This window comes from Monodelphis domestica, chromosome 3 (assembly GCF_027887165.1).
Source record: "Monodelphis domestica isolate mMonDom1 chromosome 3, mMonDom1.pri, whole genome shotgun sequence".
Classification (NCBI taxonomy): Eukaryota; Metazoa; Chordata; class Mammalia; order Didelphimorphia; family Didelphidae; genus Monodelphis; species Monodelphis domestica.
This window is the reverse complement of record NC_077229.1, coordinates 259,126,431-259,149,597: the sequence shown is the minus strand read 5'-3', so window position 1 is coordinate 259,149,597 and position 23,167 is coordinate 259,126,431. Positions and strand designations below refer to the sequence as shown.

Sequence of the window (23,167 nt, the reverse complement as noted above, 5' to 3'; positions counted from 1 at the left end):
GGGGATTTCTCATTTCTATCAAAGAGATTTTTTTGGAACTTCAGTATCTAATAGTGTTCCTTTGCCTCTCTCCAAATCCATCCGGGTAGTCACCAATTCCTTGCCCACAAGGCTCAAATCATGAACAAGATTATTTAGCAGCTAATGGAAAGTAGTAAATGTTCTTGTGTGTTTATAGAAAATAGAAATACAACTTCTTTGAATTCTCTTCCTCAAAGGTCTTTTGGCCCTGGGACAATTGCCCTGGGTGGCTAGGTAGAGTTATTAAAATTACCTGGGATAATTTCCTAAAGTATCTAGGAGAGAAAAGGGAGAAAGTGGTACTATTTATTGATAACGTATAATAATCACTGCCACATAATTATTTGCCACTGTTGCCTAGGTCTACATTAAAAACAAAACAAAACAGAAAACTCCAAAATGTAATCCTCCTTAAATATGCTTTATTTTTGTAAGTGGTAGTGTACTAGAGACACAACTTCAAGTCAAGGAAAATTCCACTAAGCTTTCATATGAGGTAATTTGATCAGATTCTAGTTTTGATCATTTCATTTTGCCCTTATACATTCCTCTCTATCCTCAGCAAGATAAAGAGCAAGCATGAATACAGAACTGAAGATTGTTTCCTATCAACAATTTTCACTTTAGTAGAAATACATTTTTTGTTGAAATCTTAATGCTCTTTTTGAAATATTAGGTCTATGCAAATGAATATGTTGACAAACTGTTGACATATTCATATCAATAATTTCATCCTTTGTTAAATTAACTCAAGCAAAATTTTGTGTACTATGGCAGTGTTTTAAAGGTAAACAATGGCAACAAATTTTTATTTATTTAGTCCCAGTTTTGACTAAGGAAATATTTCCTAACCTTAGACTCACTGTAGAAGAAATTCTTAATCTGAAACTCTGTGAGGGCCCACTCTGACAGATTTAATGATTTATTATACTCACCAAATGAAGAAAATCCTCTCAGGCCAGATACTTTTATAGAAACAGGAACATTCTCTTTGGTACTTAACGGTATATTAAAAATATTGTTGTTATTGAGTTATGTCCGACTCTACATGACCCCATGGTTTTCTTGGCAAAGAATACTGGAGTAGTTTGCCATTCCTCAGTGTGTTCACATTTTATATATGAGGAACTGAGGTAAATAGGGATTAAGTAACTTGCCTTGGCTCACACAGCTAGTAAGTATTTGAGACCAGATTTGAACCCAGATTTTCCTGATTACCTAGTTGTTTACCTTAAAAATAGGTGACCTCAGAACAATAGGTGACTCCCAAGTATCTACTTAAATCACATCTTCTTTTAGTACCCATTTCTTCCTCATGCTACTCGTGGTTATCCAAGCTTCTTACCCAGATCTGGCCTCACTAAACAGTTATGTGTATGTGTATCCTCTAGATATTTTTCCCCTCTACCTTTATCTCTGTCAAAATCAGCTTTCATCATGTTGTCACTTGGAAAGGTCCTGATAAAATAATTTACACTGAGGTTTAACAGGGACTGTATGTTTCCCAGAAGCTCCTGACATTTCTCAGTGAGTTAGCACAAGGAATGAAGTTCTCATGTTGGATATCCAGAAATCAGCATCATACAAATAAAAGGCATTTTGGAGGGGGAGGTCCCAAATTTGATTGTGAAATTAGGGGCTTATACTTTGTACCTGCTGGACAAGCCTTAAGAGCATATGAGCCTATGCTTAATGCTACTGTTATATATATACTTAATGTTAATGTAAACATAAATACAAGACAAATTTGTTACCCTTTGGGAGAATACATTTTGACTAATAGCACTACACTATTGTGGATCCAATTTATTTTGCCTGAAGATAATGCCTCTGTTCTGATGGTGCTAGTGAGCTGATTAGTGTGCCAGACACTGTGCTAAATTCTGAGGATACAAAGAAAGGCAAAGATTTCTCTCAAGCAATTTAGAATCTTAAGGAGGGAGAGAGACAACATGAAGGCAACTGTGGGCAAATAAGACATGCCCAAAATAAACAGAAGAATCTTAAGAGGAAAGGTGCTACCTTTCATGAACGTGGGAGTAGCAGTTTTACCTCTTTGTTGTTGTTCAGTCACCATGGCACAACAATACTGTCACTGGAGTTTCCTTGGCAAAGATACTAGAGTGGTTTGCTATTTCCTTCTCCAGTGGATTAAGGAAAACAGAGGTTAAGTGTTTTGCTCAGGATCGCACAGACAGTAAGTGTCTGAGGTGTGATTTGAATTCTGGTCTTCCTGACTCTAGGCTAGGGCTCCAGCGAACAAACCATCTTAACATGCTTTACTTTTCTACCTTTGACCGGCCCATTTAGGCTTTGAGCCAGTTCCATCAGTTAGGTTTTTTTGTTTATATGCAAACTGGAACACTGCTTCTAGGATAGCAATTTACCCATACATGGCATTATCCCAGGACAGTTTCAAAGTGCTTGATTTGTTTGTCCGCTTATTTTTGTTAAATCATTAAAAAAAAAATTTTTTTTTGAGGTTTGTTGCCATCACATGCATAATGCCAAATTCCATGCTTTGTCTGAGATCTCATGGCATTAACTGCACTTGGGAAAAGTTCACCCAATTTTGTCCAACAGAAAGGTTGGGTGGGTGGTGCTCCAGGAAACGATTTTCACACCAGTGCTGTGATTAGCTCCTCTCAAAACTCATTACTCCAGTTTGGACCTTGATTTATGTCATGGCTTCAAATGTGCTTTCCAATGCTAGTGCTAGTTTCCTCATTTTTTTGCCACATTGGGCAGGATCTGGACAATAAGACATGCTCCAACAGACCACATACAATAGCTCTTCTCAGAAGACAAGGTGATGGATTTGAAATAAGGCCTTTTCCCGAAACGGGAAAATAAGCACCCACCCCCAAACCTAATTAAATATACCCTGTTCTTCCTGGGATGGACTTGATCACTTTTGGAGGAAGTAAGGTACTGGGACTACCGGATTAACCAATGAGGTGTTTTGGAAAGGCTTCCAAATCCCAGGACAGGGTCAACACACCCAGCCCGACGTCTGTCCAACGCACTTTGCTCTTCTTCCCGCCTATAGCCCGCTTGCCAGGTCCGTCCCGCCGCGATTATAAATTCCAATGTGCATTGCGTTTCGGGACTCCAACTCCCAGCATGCTCCAACTCCAATGGCTCGGTCTCTCTATTCAGTCCTCCTGGAATGTAGCGCGCTGGGAGCAGTAGTTTCCGGAGGCTTCAGCCCCAAGTCCTCCGTTCCTTTTCCCTCCTCTTTCCTCAGCCCAAACCCTAAAAGGTGCTACCTACGTCCCTACTCCTTGACAGCAAGAGGAGGGCGAGCCTACCTAATTGTGAACGCAGAACCTCTTTCAGTCTCACTGCCCCCGCTCCCTATCTCCGGGTCGGCAACCCTACCACCAACATTCTAGGAACCGCTTCCAGAAATCTTGTAGAATATGCGGGAGCGCGCAGCGCGTGAAGGTTTATGCCGCGCTAAGGCTCCAAGGGCGGGGCGGACGAAGAGGGGGCCCAGGCCGCCTCGGTGGCGCGCACGTCGCACGCAGGGGCATGTCACGTGGGGCTGCGAGGATCGCAGTGCGCGTGGCCGTGGTAGCTGGTGTGGGGTTGAGTCAGTTGCTATTGGGGGGGAGAAGTGACTGGTCCTCCGACTGCCCGACCTGCAGCCAGCTGAAGCAGGAAGAGAGCGAGCGGTGAGCCCAGGCTGGTGTCTGTACCCTTCTCGTAGCCCCGGCGCTTCGCCATCTCTCCCTTCTCCCCCCACCCGCTTCGGCTCCTCCCACTCCCTCCCCTGGACAGCCCCCTCCCCCCACCCACCCAGGCAAACCGCCGCCTCGGGCGCGCCCCCGCTCCCCCTGCGCTGTCTCTCCGATGGCGGCCGCTCCTGGGGCCATGGCCAAGCACGAGCAGATCCTGGTCCTCGACCCGCCCACAGACCTCAAATTTAAAGGTAGGTAGCGAGGTGGGCCTCGACGCAGAGAAGGGGTAGAACTAGATGGTTAGCTCCTCGCTTCCGCCCCCCCTCCCTTTTTTTTTCGTGGGGGTGTAGGGTCTGGCGAGAGGATAGAGCGTCGCCCGCTCCGCTCTCACTGCTCCCCGTGTGTGTATGTCTTCTGTCTTTCTCCCTCGTTCTTCCAGCTCTCTTCTCGTCTTTCTCGGCGTCAGCCTTTCCTTTACCCTCCACTCCCCCTCTCGTTCACACTCACACTCAGTTTCACGCGCGCGCACACGCAGCTTATGGCGGGGGTTAGTGGGGGGGTTGGCGGAGGAGGCTGAGGAAGGAAAGGCGAGCTGAGCTTGGGGTGCCGGGACCAGGCGCCTTGGCCGCCATCTTGGGATCCCGCCGGGAGGCAGCTTGTGGGGCTTGGGTTCCCGGCCGTCCCTTCTTCTCCCTTTGCCATCGTCCACCACTGACATTTCTTCTTTGCCTCTGGGGATTCGCAGGACTTTTTCTGGGACGGGAGGGGCAGATGACCTCGGAGCGTGTGCGCCTTGGGGCTCCTACTGGGCCCGGAGGTGGCGCATGCTGCTCAGGTGGCCGCAGACTTGGGGCAGCTTTCTAGGACCCGGCCGCACCCCCCGGGGTTCATTTGGCCTCCCCAGAGCGAGGGGGAGCCCATGTTTCCAGCTGCTCTGTGTTGGGGTCCGGTGTTGTTCGAGTTTTTAACTCTGCCAATGAGACCTACAGTTCTCCGCTGCCTTTCCGAATCAGTTCCCTCGGAGGAGTCTCATGGGATGAGAGAGATGTTCGTGATCCTGGTTATTGTGATAGAGAGGCAGGCGCATCTCTCAGCGATTGGGGGGAGGCTCTGGTGTTGAGGATTCTTGATATCGTGTAAGTAGTACACTGGGGGTAAAGATAGGCTTTTAAAATTTAGTCTTTACTCTTAGCGCACCTTGTTTCAGATAGACAACCCCAGCTCCTTGCCTAGTTTCTAGCTTGCTGCCTATTTCTATCATTTATTGCAATTCTCATAGAATTCAGAAAATTTAAAGAAACGGCTTATTTTACAGCTTTTGTTTTCATATAATTTTGTACCAACACCTTTGGTTAAAATATTGGTCCTTCCATATCTTAAGTAGGGAGTCAGCATGCTGTAGCTAAAGGAGTTGTAATCTGAAGAACTTAGTTATTAGGAGTACTCTCCCTTTTAAACACCTATGTGAACTTGGACAAATCACTTATATGTCATTTTAGTCTTATTTTTCTCATTGGTAAAAAGAAGGAGGAAAGGTGGGTGTCCTTACACTAGTTTCCTTTCACTTCTTTATCTGCGATGCTAAAGTGGTACTGCTGACTAGGATTCTTCCTTGGTCTATTGGTGACCTTAGGAGATTTGTGTCTTACTATTTGTTTCTCCATTTCCTGTGTTTGTGGTTTTGAGCAAATGACTTCAGTAAGCTTACCTCACAATCTTAATGAGGATCAAATGCAACAATATTGAGCAGGGATAATCAGATGATAAGTCAGTATGCTCAATTCCACTTGAATTTTCAAAATTCCAGTTAATGCGTTTTTTTAAATTAAAGCATTTCAAAGGGTAAAGTGAAATATGATAAAGCTATTTTGTTCTGGGAAGTGTCAGGCCAACAGGAAAACACTTGTATTTCAGCCAGCATTCATCAGGGGAAAGTTAATATAGCAAAGTTGCTTTATATATCCAGATAATTAGTTTTATGATATGGTATTAGGATACTATTAAGCAACTAGTATTAGACTTTTTAAATACCGATCTATTTCCTGTATTTCTATAGAAAAGTTATGTAAGTAGTTTTTGAGGAGCTATGGGGCATTCTGGAAGTTATGGATATTGTATTCATTCCTATGGTTTAAAAAAAAAGTTCTTAGAGCCTGAAATTACATCAATAGCCACCTGCTTTTGAAATGTTTTGTTTTAATCTACAGTGGTGAATGTTTTTGTGTGTATGTTTTTTACTTTATACTATTGTTTTGGCAGTCTGTGTTTCTGAAATGAATGTCTTTTGGATATGCAAGATATATTGCATATTTATATGCAATATATCAATTGCATATAAATGCAATTGCATAGGTTAAAGTTAAAATGTTGTTATCAAGATGAAAAGGAACCCTCCCTTCCAAAGGTGAAAGGCCCTTGTTTACCATATTTTGTATATTCAAAAATGGACCTATGGTTTACAGAGGAAACAAAACTTGGCTTTAATGTAATCATAAATGTTTTGAACATTTAGAAATTATTTTTCAAACTTAGGAAAACAAATATTCCTTCACTCTCATAACAATCACTAAAGGTGAAAATATTCAGGGTTTGACTTAACTAGTCACCCAGGGAAAAAAGTGTATAGAGAAAGCCTTTTGTCTCAGTTTTGATCCACGATAGGTGGTATATCTTGGTCTGACACTGTACATGGACCTAAATAGAGAGTAGGTTAGATTACCTTAGAAATGACATATCTTTTAAAAATTTATTTACATCTTTACAATTTTAATCTTTACAATAGAAACAACTGTTTTCTGACATTTTAGGACCCCCTCCCCATAAATAATCTGATATAAGTCATACCAGTGCTTTAATGCAATACATATTTCCATATTGCTCATGATGTGATAAAAGGCACATACCATACATATAGTAAAAAATTCATGAAGGAAATAAAATAGAAGATGTCATGTTTTGATTTGCAATCAGTCTAACAATTTCTTCTAAAGGCACATCTTTTTAAACTAAAGTATGAGGCAGGTTCAGTGGTTAGACCGATAGCTTGGCCTCCAGAAGACCAGAGTTCAAATATGGCTTCAGATACTTCTGCAATGTACAAGTTACTTAACTTCTGTTTGCTTTAGTTTCCTCATCTGTAAAATGGGAATAATAGCACCTAACCCCCCCTCCCCCTAGCCTTGTTGTGAGGATTAAATGATATAATAATCATAAAGCACTTTACTTACTTGGTATTCTGGTGATGCTATGTAATTACAGATTATACAATAAATACCACAGTGTCTGAACAATTAAATTTAGTGCTTATCCAAAGGACATTAAAGAGGCACATGGTGGCATACTATAAATGAAGCGTAAAGGATTCTTTCAGATATAGGATGTCGTACATTGAAAGCAAGAGAAAATTGATAGATAAACCTGAGTGCTCCATTAGTATCTGCACTTTCAAGAGAAAGAAAGACCAAGTAGATCACTTTTTGGTGGAATTATGTGAGGCTATACCAATGAAGTATGGCAGTTATTAATGAGTTGAGATTTTTTTTTTTTGAGAAAAGTACCTACATTGAGATTCAGATGTAGAAAGAGTTCTAGGAATCATGAGTCCTGAATTCAATTCTAGCTTTGAAAACTAACTATGTGAGTGAGCTTAGGCAAATCATTTAACCCTTTTCAACTTCAGTATCCTTTTCTGTAAACTAAAGAGAAAGAGAACTTTCAGATCCCTTCGAACTATAGATCTCTCATCCTGTTATTTATTGTGAAAATATAGCCATATAATTACTCAAATATAGATGATCGGTGAATTAATTGAGAATTTCAGGGCTATTCAGAAGATTTTTTGATGAGCTTTGAAAGTTGTAACATTTGACCCTAGCTGTATATGGCCCATTTGGCTGTTCACTTAGAGATGACTTTTCTTCAAATGGGTAAATACTTAACACACAAGCTCATCTTATGCAAATGACCAACATACTACAACATGAAGTGAAATAGGTAGAACAAACTGATGAAATAGGTGAAATTCCTCAATATTTTAATCAGTTTATCTCCAATGTATTATTTTTTTTAAACCCTTGCCTTCCACCTTAGAGTCAATACTGTGTATTGGTTCCAAGGCAGAAGAATGGTAAGGACTAGGCAATGGGGGTGAAGTGACTTGCCCAGGGTCACACAGCTAGGAAGTTTCTGAGTCCACATTTGAACCTAGCCTCTCCTGTCTCTTGGCCTGATTTTCCATCCACTGAGCCAATCCAGTTTCCCCCAATGAGACATTTTTTAAAATGATGCCAAAGCTAAGGCTTGAACCAGTTGAGGGAAAGTGGGTTGTATTTTCATTAGGGTTTTTTTGTTGAGCCCAGGATATACTTACTCTCTGGATGGATAATGCTCAGCTCTCTCTTGAGTCTTCCAGATAATTCTTTGAAACTCCTTTGTAGACTTTTGATGTTCCTATGTGTATGTTAACCAGAGGTTGGAGACTAATCTTAGAAGGTCGTTCCTTAACCTCTCTGGGTCTCAGTTCTTCATCTGTACATTGGACTAGATGAGTTAGAGTTAGGCTTGATGCCCTGTCTGACTTTAGTTTGATGCTGTGAACCATTCTCTGTTTCATAACTTATTGTAAAATGGAGGGGATTGGATCTGGATCACATGAATAAAAAATCAAAAGTGCCTAAAGGTCTAAGATTCTGTGACAGTTGTGCATGAAAAGGCAGGATAAAAAAAAATTAAACAGCTTAATTTTGGAAAGCACACTTGGAAGAATTTGGTATGAGTATCAAAGTTCAGGATTCAAGTCAAGAGGCAGTTAAGAGATATAGGGGATAATTTCAGTTAAGAATACTCAAGTTCAAATTCGTATTAAACTTACTGGCTGTATGGTACTGTTATGGTATGTTATTTAACCACTTCTGCCTTAGTTTCCCTATCTATAAAATGGAGATAATACCTCTTCCAGAAGAGGTTAAATTTAAAGGGCTTTAGAAACTTTTAAAGCACTATATAAATGTCAGCTATGATGATGACAACAAGTATTTATTAAGTGCCTCCTATGTGCCAGGAATCTGCTAAATGCTCAGGATGCCAAGAAACCCTTTGTTAAGAGAGACTCACAGTTTAATGGGAAAGACAACATATAAACGTCATGTACAGATAAAATTGAGGATATTACCTGAGGGAAGGCACTAACATTCTAAAGCATTTGGGAATGTCTTATTGTAGAAGGTGAGATTTTAGCTATGACTTAAAGGAAGCCAGAAAGCAAAGATGAGAAGGGAGAGTGTTCTAGGCATGGAGGACAGTTGATGAAAATGCCTGTAATTAGGAGATAGACTGTCTTGTGAGGCACAGCAGGGAGGCCATTGGCACTGTATGGTGACTGTATGTGGATTTGGTCAATGTTAGCATCCTCACATTTTACTTTGCAGAAGAAAATTAGCCCATGTGATTGTATTTTTATAAGTAGTACTTTCAAGTATTCCTCCCACCCCCAAATGATTTTCTTTAAGCAGAACTTTGTTTTTATTTGAATAAATATCTGAAATTAATAAAGCTGGGATGGGGAGACAACCACCACCCCTTTATTGTCAGCTATATTTCATTCTTCCCTTTTTTCTTTGAGCTGGTTGGGCACCATTGTTTGCTCCCTTATGCACAAGGTATGAGCTGAAGTTATAACACTTAACCATGTGTCCTTAGTCTGGATCAAAGATCCTCAATTCCCAATCCTGAAACATGAGGGAAGTAGTGAGTGTAGTCACAAACTTTCATTTACTTGAAAATCATCTTCCCCTTCCTTCCCTCCCTCCCTCCCTTCTCTTCATCCATCCTTCCCTCTCTCTCTCTCTCTCTCTCTCTCTCTCTCTCTCTCTCTCTCTCTCTCTCATGACCACATTTAGCTACTTCAATTAAAAGAGGGAGGAATTATGGGGCAAGAGGCCCTTAAAAATATAGAAACGAAATAATTTTGCTGCTGAGTGGCAGTACATTAGGAAGAACTTTTTTTTTAATGTGAAGGGGTAGTGTTCATATATAATTCACTCCTTTCTGTTAAAGCAAAAATATTGGTAAGTTATGGGAACAAATATAGCAATTTCTTTTGAGGGACATTAAAAATTTTGGTGATAAGAGCAGTAATCTTATTTGTGAAAATAGCACAGTAATGATTATGGATGCAATTATTGAAGTCAGATTATTCTCAACTAGATTTAAACACTTTGGGCAGGGATTTTGTTGTTTTTGGTTTCTACAAGACTTGGCATATCCTAGCTCTTTATGTTTGTTGAGTTGACTATAAAGAATATACTAGGTCTCTTGAGTATAAATTTTAAAGAGCAAAAAGATCCTCAAACATCTAATCAGGGAATGTGAAGGTTCCCATTTAAGTAGATCTTTTCATTTGAGTACCTTTGAATGTCTTTATGCCATGAATGGAAGCCTCTGCTGTCTTTGAACTGAGAGGTACCAAAGTTTTATGTGAGCCTCCCAAGTTTAAATATTGGATTCTAGAATTTAAAAGAGAACCCAAAGGGCCAAATTCCTAATCTGCTGCTCTGTAAGCCATAAGATATGTTAATGTTTACATATATGAATAACTTACTGAAAATTGACATGATAGTAGAAATATACAGGACCTATATGAAATATTTTGGACGAGAGGCAATTTGTTTGCCTTAATGTGCTTGATGTATTGATTTTTAGTTAAAAATATCTGTTTCAATTCCACATTCACATATATAAATGACAATGATTATACATAACAGAATTTGAAAGCTAGATGGAAGTAATTTTTAGGCTTCTATAATGTCAATTCTAAAAGTACTTAATATCAAATAACAAAGGTATAATGTTTTAATATGGTGTTGATAGTATTAGCATTTTTGCATTGCAATTTAGAAATTACTTGCTGTCAGATTTATTCTCCTTTTCTGATACAGAGCTGGGATACTGCTTTTTGTCTTTTATCATAGATTGCATTTCATTCTAGGAATGCTTTGTAAGATTATTGCCTTATCTTTTAGGTTGAGTGAGGGAGTGAATGTGTGTGTATCTCCATGTCTAATGAGCCAGTGGATCCATGTCCCATTGTGGATTATTGTTGAATAAAGTTCTTTTAGGCTTCAGTACAGAGAAGAAAATGTTTTTCAATTTATCAAAAGAGCACCATGAAATTATAGAATTTTGGAGCTAAAGGGACTTTAAGATGCATTTCAGTAGTTCTCAAACTTTTGGGTCTTGGGAGAATTACTTTTATGCACTGAAAAATTGAGAACTGTAAAGAACTTTTGGTTATATGGGTTATAGCTACTGATATTTTCTGTATTAGAAATTGAAACTGATAATTAAAAACATTACAATTTAGTAAACCTAATTACATGTCAATGTAATATTTTAATGAAAAATAACTTTTTAAGAAATCTTTACCTTCTTTCTTAGAATTAATTTTAAATATTGGTTCAAGGCGGAAGAGTAATAAGGACTAGGCAATTGGGGTTAAATGACTTTCCTGGAGTCACAAAGCTCTAGGAAGTGTCTAAGGTGAGATTTGAACCCAGTACTTCCTATCTTCAGACTTGGTTGTTTCTTCACTGAGCTACCTAGCTGCCCCTGAAAAATAACTTTTCCAAATAAAAAGTATTTAGTAAGAAGAGTGAAATTGCTTTTATATATTTTTGTAAATAATTTTAGTAATTGGCTCAATAGAAGAAAATTGGATTATCATATCTACTGCTTTTGATCTCTTGATGTGTTGTTTTGGTTAACGTATATGAAGAAAGTTTGACCCCACACAGATATAGGTTAGAAAAGGAAGGAATATTTTATTTAAACAACAAAGCTTTAGTATCATTAGGAAAATAGTTAAGACTTTGAGGTCTCAAGGACCACCCCCCAGAGATCCTAGGATCACATTTTGAGAAACCACTGTTTCATTTTACAAATGAGGAAATCATCCTAAGGAGGTGAAATAAAATGACTTGTGTACAGTCACATGGTGAGTTAATAAAAGAGGTGGGGAGTAGAAAGCATTTTTCCTGGTTTATTGCCAAATAATCTTTATACTACATGATGTTGATCCCTCAGCCAGTATCCTTTTTTTTTTTAAAGCACAAATGAAGAGTATCTTTCATAAGAAGTTATTAGTTGATTTTGGGCTGGTGATGATAACTATTGACATATTTTGTGCATATCAACTGAATAAACTTTAATTGCTTTAGACCTTCAGGAGTTTACAGTCTAGTTGGTAAAATGAGACACGATGCAACTATTTTAAAATATATTTTATAACTGCATAGTAGGCACTTCGTAATTGTTGGTGTGGATGGGTTTATCTTAGATTTGGAACAGTGGGACTGAATAAGAAAATCAAGTTGTTTTTAGATACAGAAACCAAAGTAGAATAGCAATTGGAGTCTTAGCTGTAATGCCATTCTTTTGTTATTTTCAAAGCAAAGATATTTAATGAAGTAGCAAAGTAAAAAAATTTCCCCAACAACTTAATACCTCCAACATTTCAAGGCAGTCATATTTCTGGGGTATTGTCATACTGTTCCATCTAAGCTTGCTTTGTGTAGCTTCTGCCAAGCAAGTTTACACACATAATGCATCAGATGCTATTTTGCTTGGAAGCATTGTTACTCAACAGTGTTTCTCCAGATGCATTTTCTCTGTCAGAATTTGTGCTGCTATAAACATTGTCTCTAGCAGTTGTGTAGTCTCTCCTGACTGTAGTCAGATGTGTGATTTTGGAGTTTCTCCCTGGTTCTAGTTTCTGGTTGCAGCAAGAGTCCTTGAAGATAGTGTTGTCTTATGAGAAGAGTGGGCACTTCCATGCTCTTTCAATCAATCGCCAATACTGTTGATATTTTAATAGTTTTTGGAAAGTGGTAACATTTAGCCAACGATTAGCAAAAGTCTTCCCTCAGGTAGAAACATTTTCCTCTCAAAGAAGTAGACTTAAATTTCTTTTGAGGCTTAGCTAGGAGATTTTGTCCCATTCATAAAACTCCAGACATAGAGCTAGATGTAATGTTATTCTCAATGCTATATGTACTACCAAATGGTAGTGGCAAAGTTTGGAATAGGCTCCCATTTTGGTATTAACACAAGATAGAATTCTTTATAAACAAAACCAACTTTGATGAGATTATTTTAGTGATACAGATGACACTCCTTTTTCCCCCACTCTTATATTAGATAGAACTTTATGCTTAATATTGCTTTTGGTGAATACTACTACCTTGAAGTTCTGTAAAATATGATTATTACAAGTGCCAAATAACACATTATTTTAAAAATTATTATTCAAAATTGTGAGGATGAATGTTTGAATTGTATAATTTAAATTTATTTAGAATACTTTTTCAGTGGTTTGGCATATAATTTAGAAAATGTTTTGCACTGACCTAAGAGGGAAAACAGTTTCTTGTGAGTTTTCTTATCTTTTTCTGAACTTGATAGTATAGAAGACATCTCATTTCCAGTTCTTTGATTTTGTATTTGGTACCTCTGAAACTTTGTGATGGCACATAAGTGCTTAAGCATTCTTTGTTTTTCATTCATCCTTTTTCCCCTCTCTGACATCCCCTCTTCCAATTCTCTCCATAAATACATACTCATCATATCTGTACCAACTTGAAACAGAACTTAGAGAAGTTGAAAACGGTGAAGAAAGAAAGGTTAACCTATTTAGGTATTGAATAATAGGAAAGTATGAGAAAGAAGGGAAAATATAGGAAATAAGAAATATTAAATTTTGTGTAGTACATGCATGTAATGATGCAATTTTCAATTGGTATCCCACTTTATATTATTTAACTTTGTATTAATAATCAAGTTGCTGTGCATTAATATGCAAGCTTGAACTTCCTCTGAACTCCTTAAACCTATAGCTGTTGGTTCCCTGTTTGTGACCAACCATTAAGTTTCCTTCTTCAGTACTTTTCAGCAACAAAATTCTTATCTACATTCTTATCTGTCAGAAATCATTAACATGTAAACCACAAGTTCCCTTTTCTCCCTCAGAAATGGTCTACCATGGATTTTCCAGAGGATATTTGTCTGTCTTGTAATAAACTAATGTAACCTGTGAAACTGTTGCACAGTACCCTTAGATCCCTTTTATTGACACTTGCTAATCTTGCTAATAAATTGAATGTGCATGGAACTTTATAGCTTCATTTTCTCTTTAGTGCAGATTTTATCACACCAATTGGCAACCATGGCAGGACTTGAGTAAGGGATCCTGTGGAAGGCCTTTTGAGGAACTTTATTTACAGTGCTCTGGTGAGCTAAAGAACTTCTGTGAGGGACTGTCCCAGAGGTTGGATTCCCCCCTCAGGTTCCAGTCTATTTTTCCAGTCTAAGGTGGGATCAAAGTTCACTCAATTCTTTTACTGGATTCAGGATCCTGTAGTAGCCTACCTTGAATCTTGAAGCATCCCTTGAGATTCTTAGAAAAATAATAGGAAATCTTTAAAGAAAGTATTGCCTTTTAGAGGGATCATTGGGAATATGGCATTATCTAATTCCCTTGAAAAGGTATTCCTTTTATGGGGATTCTCTTGGTAAAAATCTCAGGGAATTTGCTTTTTAGAGCTTTGATAAGACACTTTCCTTTGGAACAACTCAGGAGAGTTATGGGGCCTAATAATAGAAGAAAACTATTTAACAGTGAGTATGGGAGAGCAGAACCTTGGTACTAAGTTGGTGAAATTTGAAACTGCTAGAAATTCACTTGATAAATTGTTTTGGCCTAAAATTTCATTATATTGAATAAAATATGATCTAAACCACAACTTTCCATTTAGCAGGGAAAAACTATGAACCAAGCTCTGCCAAAAAAAAAATGGTCTCAACTCCAAATTTGATCTAAAGGAGGGGACTTTTTGTTTTTTGTGAAAATATTATTTAGTCAATTTAGAACATTATTCCTTGGTTACAAGAATCATATTCTCCCCCCCCCCCCCCTTTCCCGTAGCTGAGGCGCTATTAATAAAGGAAGGGACTTTTAACTGAGAATTAAAGACACTTAAGAAGAGAGTAGAGTTTTAAAACAACTCTCAGGGACCTGCTTTCATAGAATTGGACTTTGAGTGAGAGCTAAGGAGGATAAACTTGACTAAGGGTGTTCTATTTATCTGCTATGAATTTCCAAGCTGTGGTTTAAGGCACTTAGGTCTAAGACAGTGATGGGACGAACCTTTTAGGGACAGAGTGCCAGTCCCCACCCCACTTCACAGGCTGAGTGCTGTGCCTGCTCCCCCCCTTCAGACCAAGTACCATGCCCTGCCCCCTTCTCCCTCTCCCTTCCCCCAGACAGGGGAGGGAAGAAGTGCTCCCATTGGGCTGCTGGGCAGAGGGACTAGTGAATTGAGGAATGTCCTCAGGTGCATGGAGGAGGGGGAGCAGTTCTACCTTGAGTCCCTCTGGCTTTCTAGTAGTGACCTCTGGCAGGTAATAGCAGGTGTGCCCACCGAGAGGGCTCTGCATGCCCTTTTGAGCATGTGTGTCATAGGTTCAACATCACTGACCTTAAGGTAGCAGTGAAATCTCACAGTAGAAAAATTGCATTTTAAATTTGTCTATTTTTCTGTCACTTAAGAACTGCCACTTTACATCTTAAAGTGATAGACTGTCATTTGAAGTGTCGGAACTTTATAAATATTCAAATTAAATTAGAAATGAATTAATGGACTTTCTACCCTAACTTCATGTCCCTACTCTTCCTCATATTTAGAGTCCCATTATCCCTTTTTCCTTCTGCTCCTCCAATTTACTTTCCTTTTATTATGAAATGAAATTGCTGTGCCCCAGTGGGTGCTGCTTTAATGGGCCCATGGAATCTTCCCTAGGATCTGTCTACCCTTATCTTGGCCCCCTACTCAGGCAGCTCCAGCCTTCCATTCCAAACTGTTTTTTTTTTTCCTTTTGCTTCCTTCCTCTAGGCCTGAGATAGTGAACTTATGGCACGCTTTCAAAAAATGGCACGTAGGGCGCTCTCTGTGGGCACATCTGCAGTCATCTGCCAGAGTTTGGTACTAGAAAGCCAGAGGGACCTGGGGTGAATCTGTTCCCCTCCCCCTCTCCATGAGCCTGAGGACATTCCTCCCTTCCCCTGCCCCTCTGCCCAGCAGCCCAATGGGAGCACTTCCTCCCTCCCCTGTATGAGTTAAGTGGAGGGGGAGTGAAGGGAGCAGGAGTGGGGGTCTGGCACTCCATCTCTAAAATGTTTGCCATCACTGAGCTAGGAGGTTGTCTAGGACCTGTGGGAGAAAGCGGTATAGATACAGAGACAAAACCTCTAACAAGTGTTAAGAAATTGGGAGTCACAACTATGTTCTTATTGTAACAGGAAGGGCTACCTCATCAGAGAAACGATAAGAAATGGAGCTTTTCAAAAGTAAAGGTGACTTTAGGAACACCAAACCATCAATTATTAGATATATTTTGCTCTATGTGTCTGACTTGATTTTATGCTCTTGGTTCCTTTGTGTAAATCAAACTTTTTTCTTTTGGCCTGATCCATTGAAAGGAAAAAGGAACTTTAAAAAAAGTCTTTTAGAAGAATAATATTTCTTTGCCTTTAACTTTGGTCAAACTGAAAGGGCAGACCAGAGACAAGGGAGGTAATCTTTATTCCCAGTCTGCATATTATGACATTGTAAACTTTTAGTAATGAAAATGTAAATTCCCTCCAAATTGGGGTTTGAATGTTTTTAAGAAAAAGGGAACTGCCTCTAGTATTAAAAGTAGTATAATGAACAAGTTTAAATGCTTATGAAGAAACAACACCTTAGACTTTTTATCATTTCTTTCCCAAAGAGTGACTGATTTATTGTTATCGGTATAAAGAAAGGAAAGAGGGTGACTTTACTGATTAGAGGCTGCAGTTTAAAGTTTAGATGTATTTGTATTTATAAAAGTACCTATTAACTCTTTCTTGCTTAAGGAAAGAGAAACCTGTTTAAATCAGGGAACAAACTAAAATTTAATTTGGAATAACTTGTTTTCATCACTGTATTTGCTTCTAGTCAGCTTGAGCATTTTTAAGTATTATAATAATATAACTTTACTGGTAAACTAGAATTAAAGTCATCTAAAGAAATTGATATGAACTATGCATTTCTAAACTTTTAAGCTCAAATGATTTGGTTGGGATTTTTGTTTTGAAACTAAAATCTCATTTACAGTGAGATAAATAATAGAAACACAATACTGAAGCTCATGCTTGTGAAGTGCTTTACACAACATCTGGCTTGTGCAGAGGATGAATAATACAATATTTATACTTTATGGAAATTGAATTGGACAAAATAAATCTTTGATATGTGTACCATTAAAAAGCTTTAAAATTTATTTAAAAAGTGCTTTTTAAGATGAGCATTTGTAATAGTGGGATTTTGTTAGGGGAAAGAATAAGAAGGAAACAAAAATCAAGTTTGTTTTTGAGAAAGGGAGGGGGGAAAGGGTAAGAAAAATTATTATAATAATATTATTACACATTGAAAACAAATTTGCTGATATATTAGAAGTTTGAATTACAATTAAGAAATTAAAAGTTAAACATTTCAAAGTACTACAGAATACACATCTGAAACCCTTTAAATTAAGTTTTAAAAAGCAGAAAATGCCTGTTATAGATGGTAATACTATTATGTAAAATATTGTTGTCTATGGAGTAATTAGATTTGATTAAGATGTGACTAATATAAAATGCCAGGGATTAAGAAGATAAATGATTTTCTGTGCAAGATAATTTGGAAATGCACTCAATTCAATTTCACCCAGTTGTATGTTGTTATTGTATTTGTAAAATCTTTGTTATAGTATAAAATTTGGGAAACCATTGTATCAGAAGTGCCATTATATAGTAGATTCCTTTTTATCTGGATCCTTTTAGGAATTAACCTCTTAAAACTCTTTTAACTCTTAAAAAGAATATGACAAAAATGTTAAATATTTATTGGAGTATATTGTATTAAATTAGAAAACAACAATAATAATTCACTGTTGGGAGAAGAAAGTAGCAGCATCCTTTTAGGAGATTGTCTGTGAGGTTCTTTGACTTCCTATTTGAGCTAGGTCATAAGATCTTACTGCTGACATGTTGTGAAACTTTGAAGTGCTACAGCTATAGTGGAAAAACTTACAAATTAATTTTCAATAAAGAGTGAGTTTTATCTAAGGTTATTTGGAAATCATGAAATTATATCTGTTAATAATTAGTATGTAGTAAAGATATATTTTTGAAATACCTATTCAGTATATGTGCGAATACTGGTATTCACTATATATGAATAAAGCTCCAGAATATAGTTATTCTTACATAAATCAGTAAAATGTCCATATATTTGTTAAGACATGAGAATAATAATAACATAACACTAAACTGATTAATGAAGTTTTCCTATTTAAAATGAAGTCTTATCATGTAACCGTGGAAAAATACTCTTAAATTAATTAAATAATTTTTTTCAATTAAAAAAAGATAAACTCTTATGAGACTTTAATTTGAGTTTTTAAATTTTTATTTAGCTTTTTAGTTCTGAGTTATTTATTTCAGCTATACTTGTAAAATTTCAAAGTCAGTGGCTCACCATACAAGGAGAATATCATGTGCTGTTCAAAGGGAATGTGGTCAGGGAACAGGTAGATGTCTAGCATCAGGGAAAAGTTGAGAGAATGACTTTATGAAGGTAGGTTCTTCTTGACTCAAATTTTTCAGACTCTGTTCCTGAACAGGAAATTTTCCCACCTGGTTAATTGTGAGCCTGTACTTCTCAAATTAAATTAATTGTTTATTTAGCTGCTCTCCTCTCTTTGGTCAAACTCCTATCCTTTAACCCTTACACTATGAATACTTGTAACTTTACTACCCAATTGACTTATGCCTGAAATCAAACAGAGGTCCTGTTTTTAACCTGAGTTTGAGGAGTTCTTAGCTTTGGTGCCCACCCTTTGATAATGCTTATATATTTGTGTTTCTAATATTAAATTTTTGAAGTATCAAATTCTTCAGTGATGGGAATAATCTCCTAAGGGAGGGATTAGACAAGGAGTATCAGAAAAGTTTGCAAGGATTAATAAAAATTTCCTAAGGCATTATTTTTTTTAAAACGAAGAGATAATGCTTTCCTCCCCCTGTTCTGCCCCCCAAACACATATTTATGTAATTGGCTCATAATGTTTATAGGTCTTGTCTAGACAATTCCCAGTTTATAGTGGACTGTTGTTCAGACCTTTTTGCAATATGATTTTTATGTAATATGGATTTGCATGTGGACATGAGGACATGTCCCCCTGTGGGGGACAGCACATGTTTCAAGGACATGTGAAAGACAAAGACAGAGAAATGAGAGCAGGAAGAGGAAGGGGCTGTGGCCAAGCACATGGGGGCCTGCTTGGAACCAAAAGCAAGATGCAGGGGATATATACATGGTAGGGCTGGGCTAGACTTGAACACAAGAGAAGACCAGCATCATGTTGGGGCTGGGACCAGACATGTACCTGATGGAGGAAAGATGGGAGATCAATATCTGGCTGGAGACATGAGCAGTCCTCTCCAGTCCATGGAAGTCTCTGTCTTTGTTCTTTAGCCTTTTTTTCCCCTTTTTGATAGAGTTATGGGAGGCTATTAAGTGCTGAGCCAAGGAACTGGATGGGGGTGGAGGAGAGAGATTTCTTTGTGTAAAGTTTAATTTGCATAATGTGATTTTATGTAAAATGAAAACTATATGAAAAGTTGCATTGATAATTAAAATTGTTTTCCTACTTTGAAGTCTGATACTTTTAAGAGGAAGGTCTCTTAGGAACTCATGGATTCCCTTTAACTGTCTTAGTAACAACTCTATGACAGTTGGGTAAGGACTAGACAATCAGGGTTAAGTGATTTGCCCAGGGTCACACAGCTGGGAAGGATCCGAGGTCTGATTTGAACCCAGGTCCTCCTGATAGGCCTGGTACTGTATGCACTGAACTACTTAGCTAGACACTTGGAGATTCTCTAGACACTTGGAGATTCTTGATAAGATTCTTCCTTCAGCCTGTTGATATCAGATTTAGGTAAAGATAGAAACAGCAAAGTGGTATTTATGAAATTCTCAGTTTCAGATGCTTTTCTTAAAGCTATATTGTTAATGCAAACTCAATACAATTTAGAACAACCTTCTAATTTTGTTTTTTTGGGAGATTGTTCTGGATTGTATTGAGTTTGTATTAGATCTTCATGTATGCTCTTGGAATCTAAGACTCAGATTTGGATGGAGGAGTCCTTCACTGCTGTCCTGGGAAAGATTGTTTATCTATTGCTTTTTATCAAGAATTTCCAGCGAATTGGCAGAATTCAATAAAAGACTGTTAATATCCTCACCTCCTTTTCCCATGTACTGCTGCCTCTGTGCCAAAGGTGAATGCCCCCTTAAATTTTTGTCTACTTGCTTGCATTAGGTAATGAGGTTTTAAGCTGGTACACTAGATTGCTTACTTTTGGTCCTGAAAGAAAACAGGCAAATACTTATCACTGCCATCAGTATTAGCACTACTGCCTATTTTATTATTCTTTATTTATTCTTAATAATCTACTCATTGGACCTTAAAGATGTTGGTTCTGTCATTACCTCCATCAAAGCACTCCAAAATTCCTGGTACCTATTCCTCTTTATGTTACTATCATATGAAGGCATGACCATCTTATTCCTACTCATTGTTAATTTCTCATGGGACTCCTATTGTTAGTTTTCCTGACTGGGAAGTGGGGGGGGGGGGATACTGACCTTCAACAAAATAGTTTTCTTTTATCCCTGTGCAAATTATATTTAATTATTGCTTACTTAATTTCACGATGTTTGTGTGAATTTCCCCTCACAGTCTGACTTGCATATACCTATATATACTCTTTAATTCCATTGAGTTCTGATCATAGCAAATTATAAGTTTAGATTTTAGATGGTGATTCATGGGACATCTCTCCCAAGAATCAAAGGGGGGAAATGTGGAATTAATTAATAACCTACTTCATTTTGCATTATTGTACTATGTAATTGATAATCAAGTTGCTATGTATTACTCTTCCTTAATGTGTGAGCTTCAACTCAAGTCTTGTGCTGTTAATTACGTTTGTTATACAAGTCACACTCCAGCCATTAAGTTCCCTTTAGCATTTTCCAGCTACAAAATCCTAATCTGTATTTTAATCTTATCAGAAATTAACATGTTCTTTGTTCTCCTTCAGAAATTATCAACCATGGGACTTCCTAGAGGATCTTCTTTTTGTTATAAACGGATATATATATCTCTTGTTTAGTAACCTTAGCACTGGACCAATCAGACATGAAATACCTCTTTGTTGTTCCAAATTGATATTACTGTTTATTTTTTGGATCCTGATTGTCAGATACATCTTTGGCTACTGAGAAGCTGTAAGATATCCCTTTCATTGGCATTTATTTAGTCTTTCTAATAAATTGAACACGATTGGAACTTTATTATTAGTTTTCCTTTTTTGCAGATATTTTATCATGGAAAAAGTGTGATGTAATATCAAGGCTTGTAAAATCAATAACTTGACCCTAATTAGGGGCGGAAAATGAACTATTGTATTAGGGGTCCTTCTCCACCCAGAATTTAGCATCAGAGCTAGAAGACCTTAGCTTGACTTGAGTTTTATTTATTAACACTATAGTAGAGGTTATAAAATTAGGTTTTTTGTTTTTTTTTTTTTGGCACAAGTTAAAGTTGTTTTTTAAATTTTGTATAAAACAGGCATATTATATTATATTATATTATATTATATTATATTATATTATATTATATTATATTATATTATATTATATTATATTATATTATATTATATTATATTATATTATATTATATTATATTATATTATATTATATTATATTCATGGTAATAGTTCCCTCCAAACCAAGTTATAAAGCACTTAAAAAAAAAACCCAATTTATTTGGATGACAAGTCAGTGAAATGATTCATTCTGCTGCCACATGAATTCAGAGGCATGGTATTCACAGTTTTCATTCTTACACCAATAACTGTTAGTTTTGTATATTAGAACTGAACTGTAAACAGGCCAAATCATATTTTTGGTATTAAAGATATTAAATAGGTATTTTTAATATCTGATCTGTTTATATTATTATGGTAGTTGCTGTATGATACCAAAGACATTAATGTGGCTTTTGGACATCTTAAAATACGGGCCTTTCTTTAAGACCAAATTTTTCTTTGATATCAAAAGTTTGGTCTATAGTCTCTTTCAATTATCCCTTATTCTTTTGAGAGCATTACTATGCTCCATGTCCCAAACCTTTGCACTATTACCAGTTCCCTACTTACCTGACTCCTTGCCTATTTCCCTTTCACCCCAGCACCCCCCATGTAGTCACTTGCCTTGCTCTCTACTTTCTGTATCTGTGCTCACTTTTTGATACAGTGGGAAAGGGAGCCTATTTTAGAGTCAATGAACCTGTTTTCAAATCCCAGCTCTGTCACATATTATATACTTGACACTGGTCTCTAGATTCTCAGGCCTCATCTGTAAGTTAAGTGGGTTGCTATAGATGATCTGAGGTTAAAGTTAGTCTTTCAGATCTTGCTTCACCATGCCCAGGATTAGCCTTTATTTTTATAACCATTTTCTTGTCACACAGCTACATTATTCAACATACGTGTTAGAATAAAGATAATTGGAAAAGTGATACACTAACTTTTAACATTGTTTGATTAACATTTTGAGATCATTCTATACACTTGTATTTTAAGTATTGATTCTGACAGGATACACAAAGGTTTTGCACAAGAGAAATGATTTCATCACAGGTGGCTTAATTTTCTCATTAGTCTTGAGGAGTTTGAGTTTACAGACAATCATGGAAAATCACTTATTACTTTTAATAAAAATAGATTCTCAATCAGAAATTCTAGAGACAATCAACAGTTGAGTGGAGGGATCAGAGGGGCACTAGTAATTTTTTCAGGGTTTGTTTGGAGAGTTTTTCAGGAAGGGTTTTGGTCAGTAAATCAAGTCACTGAGGCATGATAAGGCATGGTGTACCAAAGCATTTTGTACAGGCCTCTCCTTATGAATGATTTATGTACTGGCTTAGGAGAATAAGTTTTGGAGCATGAGAGTAGGGGATTTCTTGGGCACAGCTTTGCTGGGAATTATGTACTACCTAAGTAAAAGTTAACCCATGATAGTCTTTTGGGTTTGGTTTTGTGAGTCTCATCTTTTGGTGATGTTTTGGGGGAATCATATGCAAGCATTTTGCTCTTATATTACTTTTTCTGAGACTAGGGAGAAGGACAATGATCATGTCAAATCCATCAGTAAGGGTTGTTGATGAGAGAAGTCATACAGAAGGGGCTGAGTGGGCAATTCCATCCTGCCAAGGAGCCACTTTGTGATCTCTTGGCTTCCAAAAGTGATCATGTCAAGACACTGTGGCTTGAC

At 37.4% G+C, this 23,167-nt stretch overlaps 1 protein-coding gene and 1 non-coding gene across 2 annotated transcripts in view; both read left to right on the top strand.

The window, feature by feature from the left end:
• Positions 1-448: 448 nt before the first annotated feature.
• VAPA (VAMP associated protein A) overlaps positions 449-23,167 on the top strand; it is a 63,549-nt gene continuing 40,830 nt past the window's right edge. The window contains exon 1 of the mRNA XM_001364950.5: positions 449-3,955. Coding sequence (XP_001364987.1) covers positions 3,877-3,955 — 79 coding nt within the window. The 5' untranslated portion in view covers positions 449-3,876. The remainder of the gene's footprint in view (positions 3,956-23,167) is intronic.
• MIR12339 (microRNA mir-12339) lies at positions 19,848-19,909 on the top strand. The gene has a single exon (NR_162887.1). It is a non-coding gene; the product is annotated as a microRNA mir-12339 (primary transcript).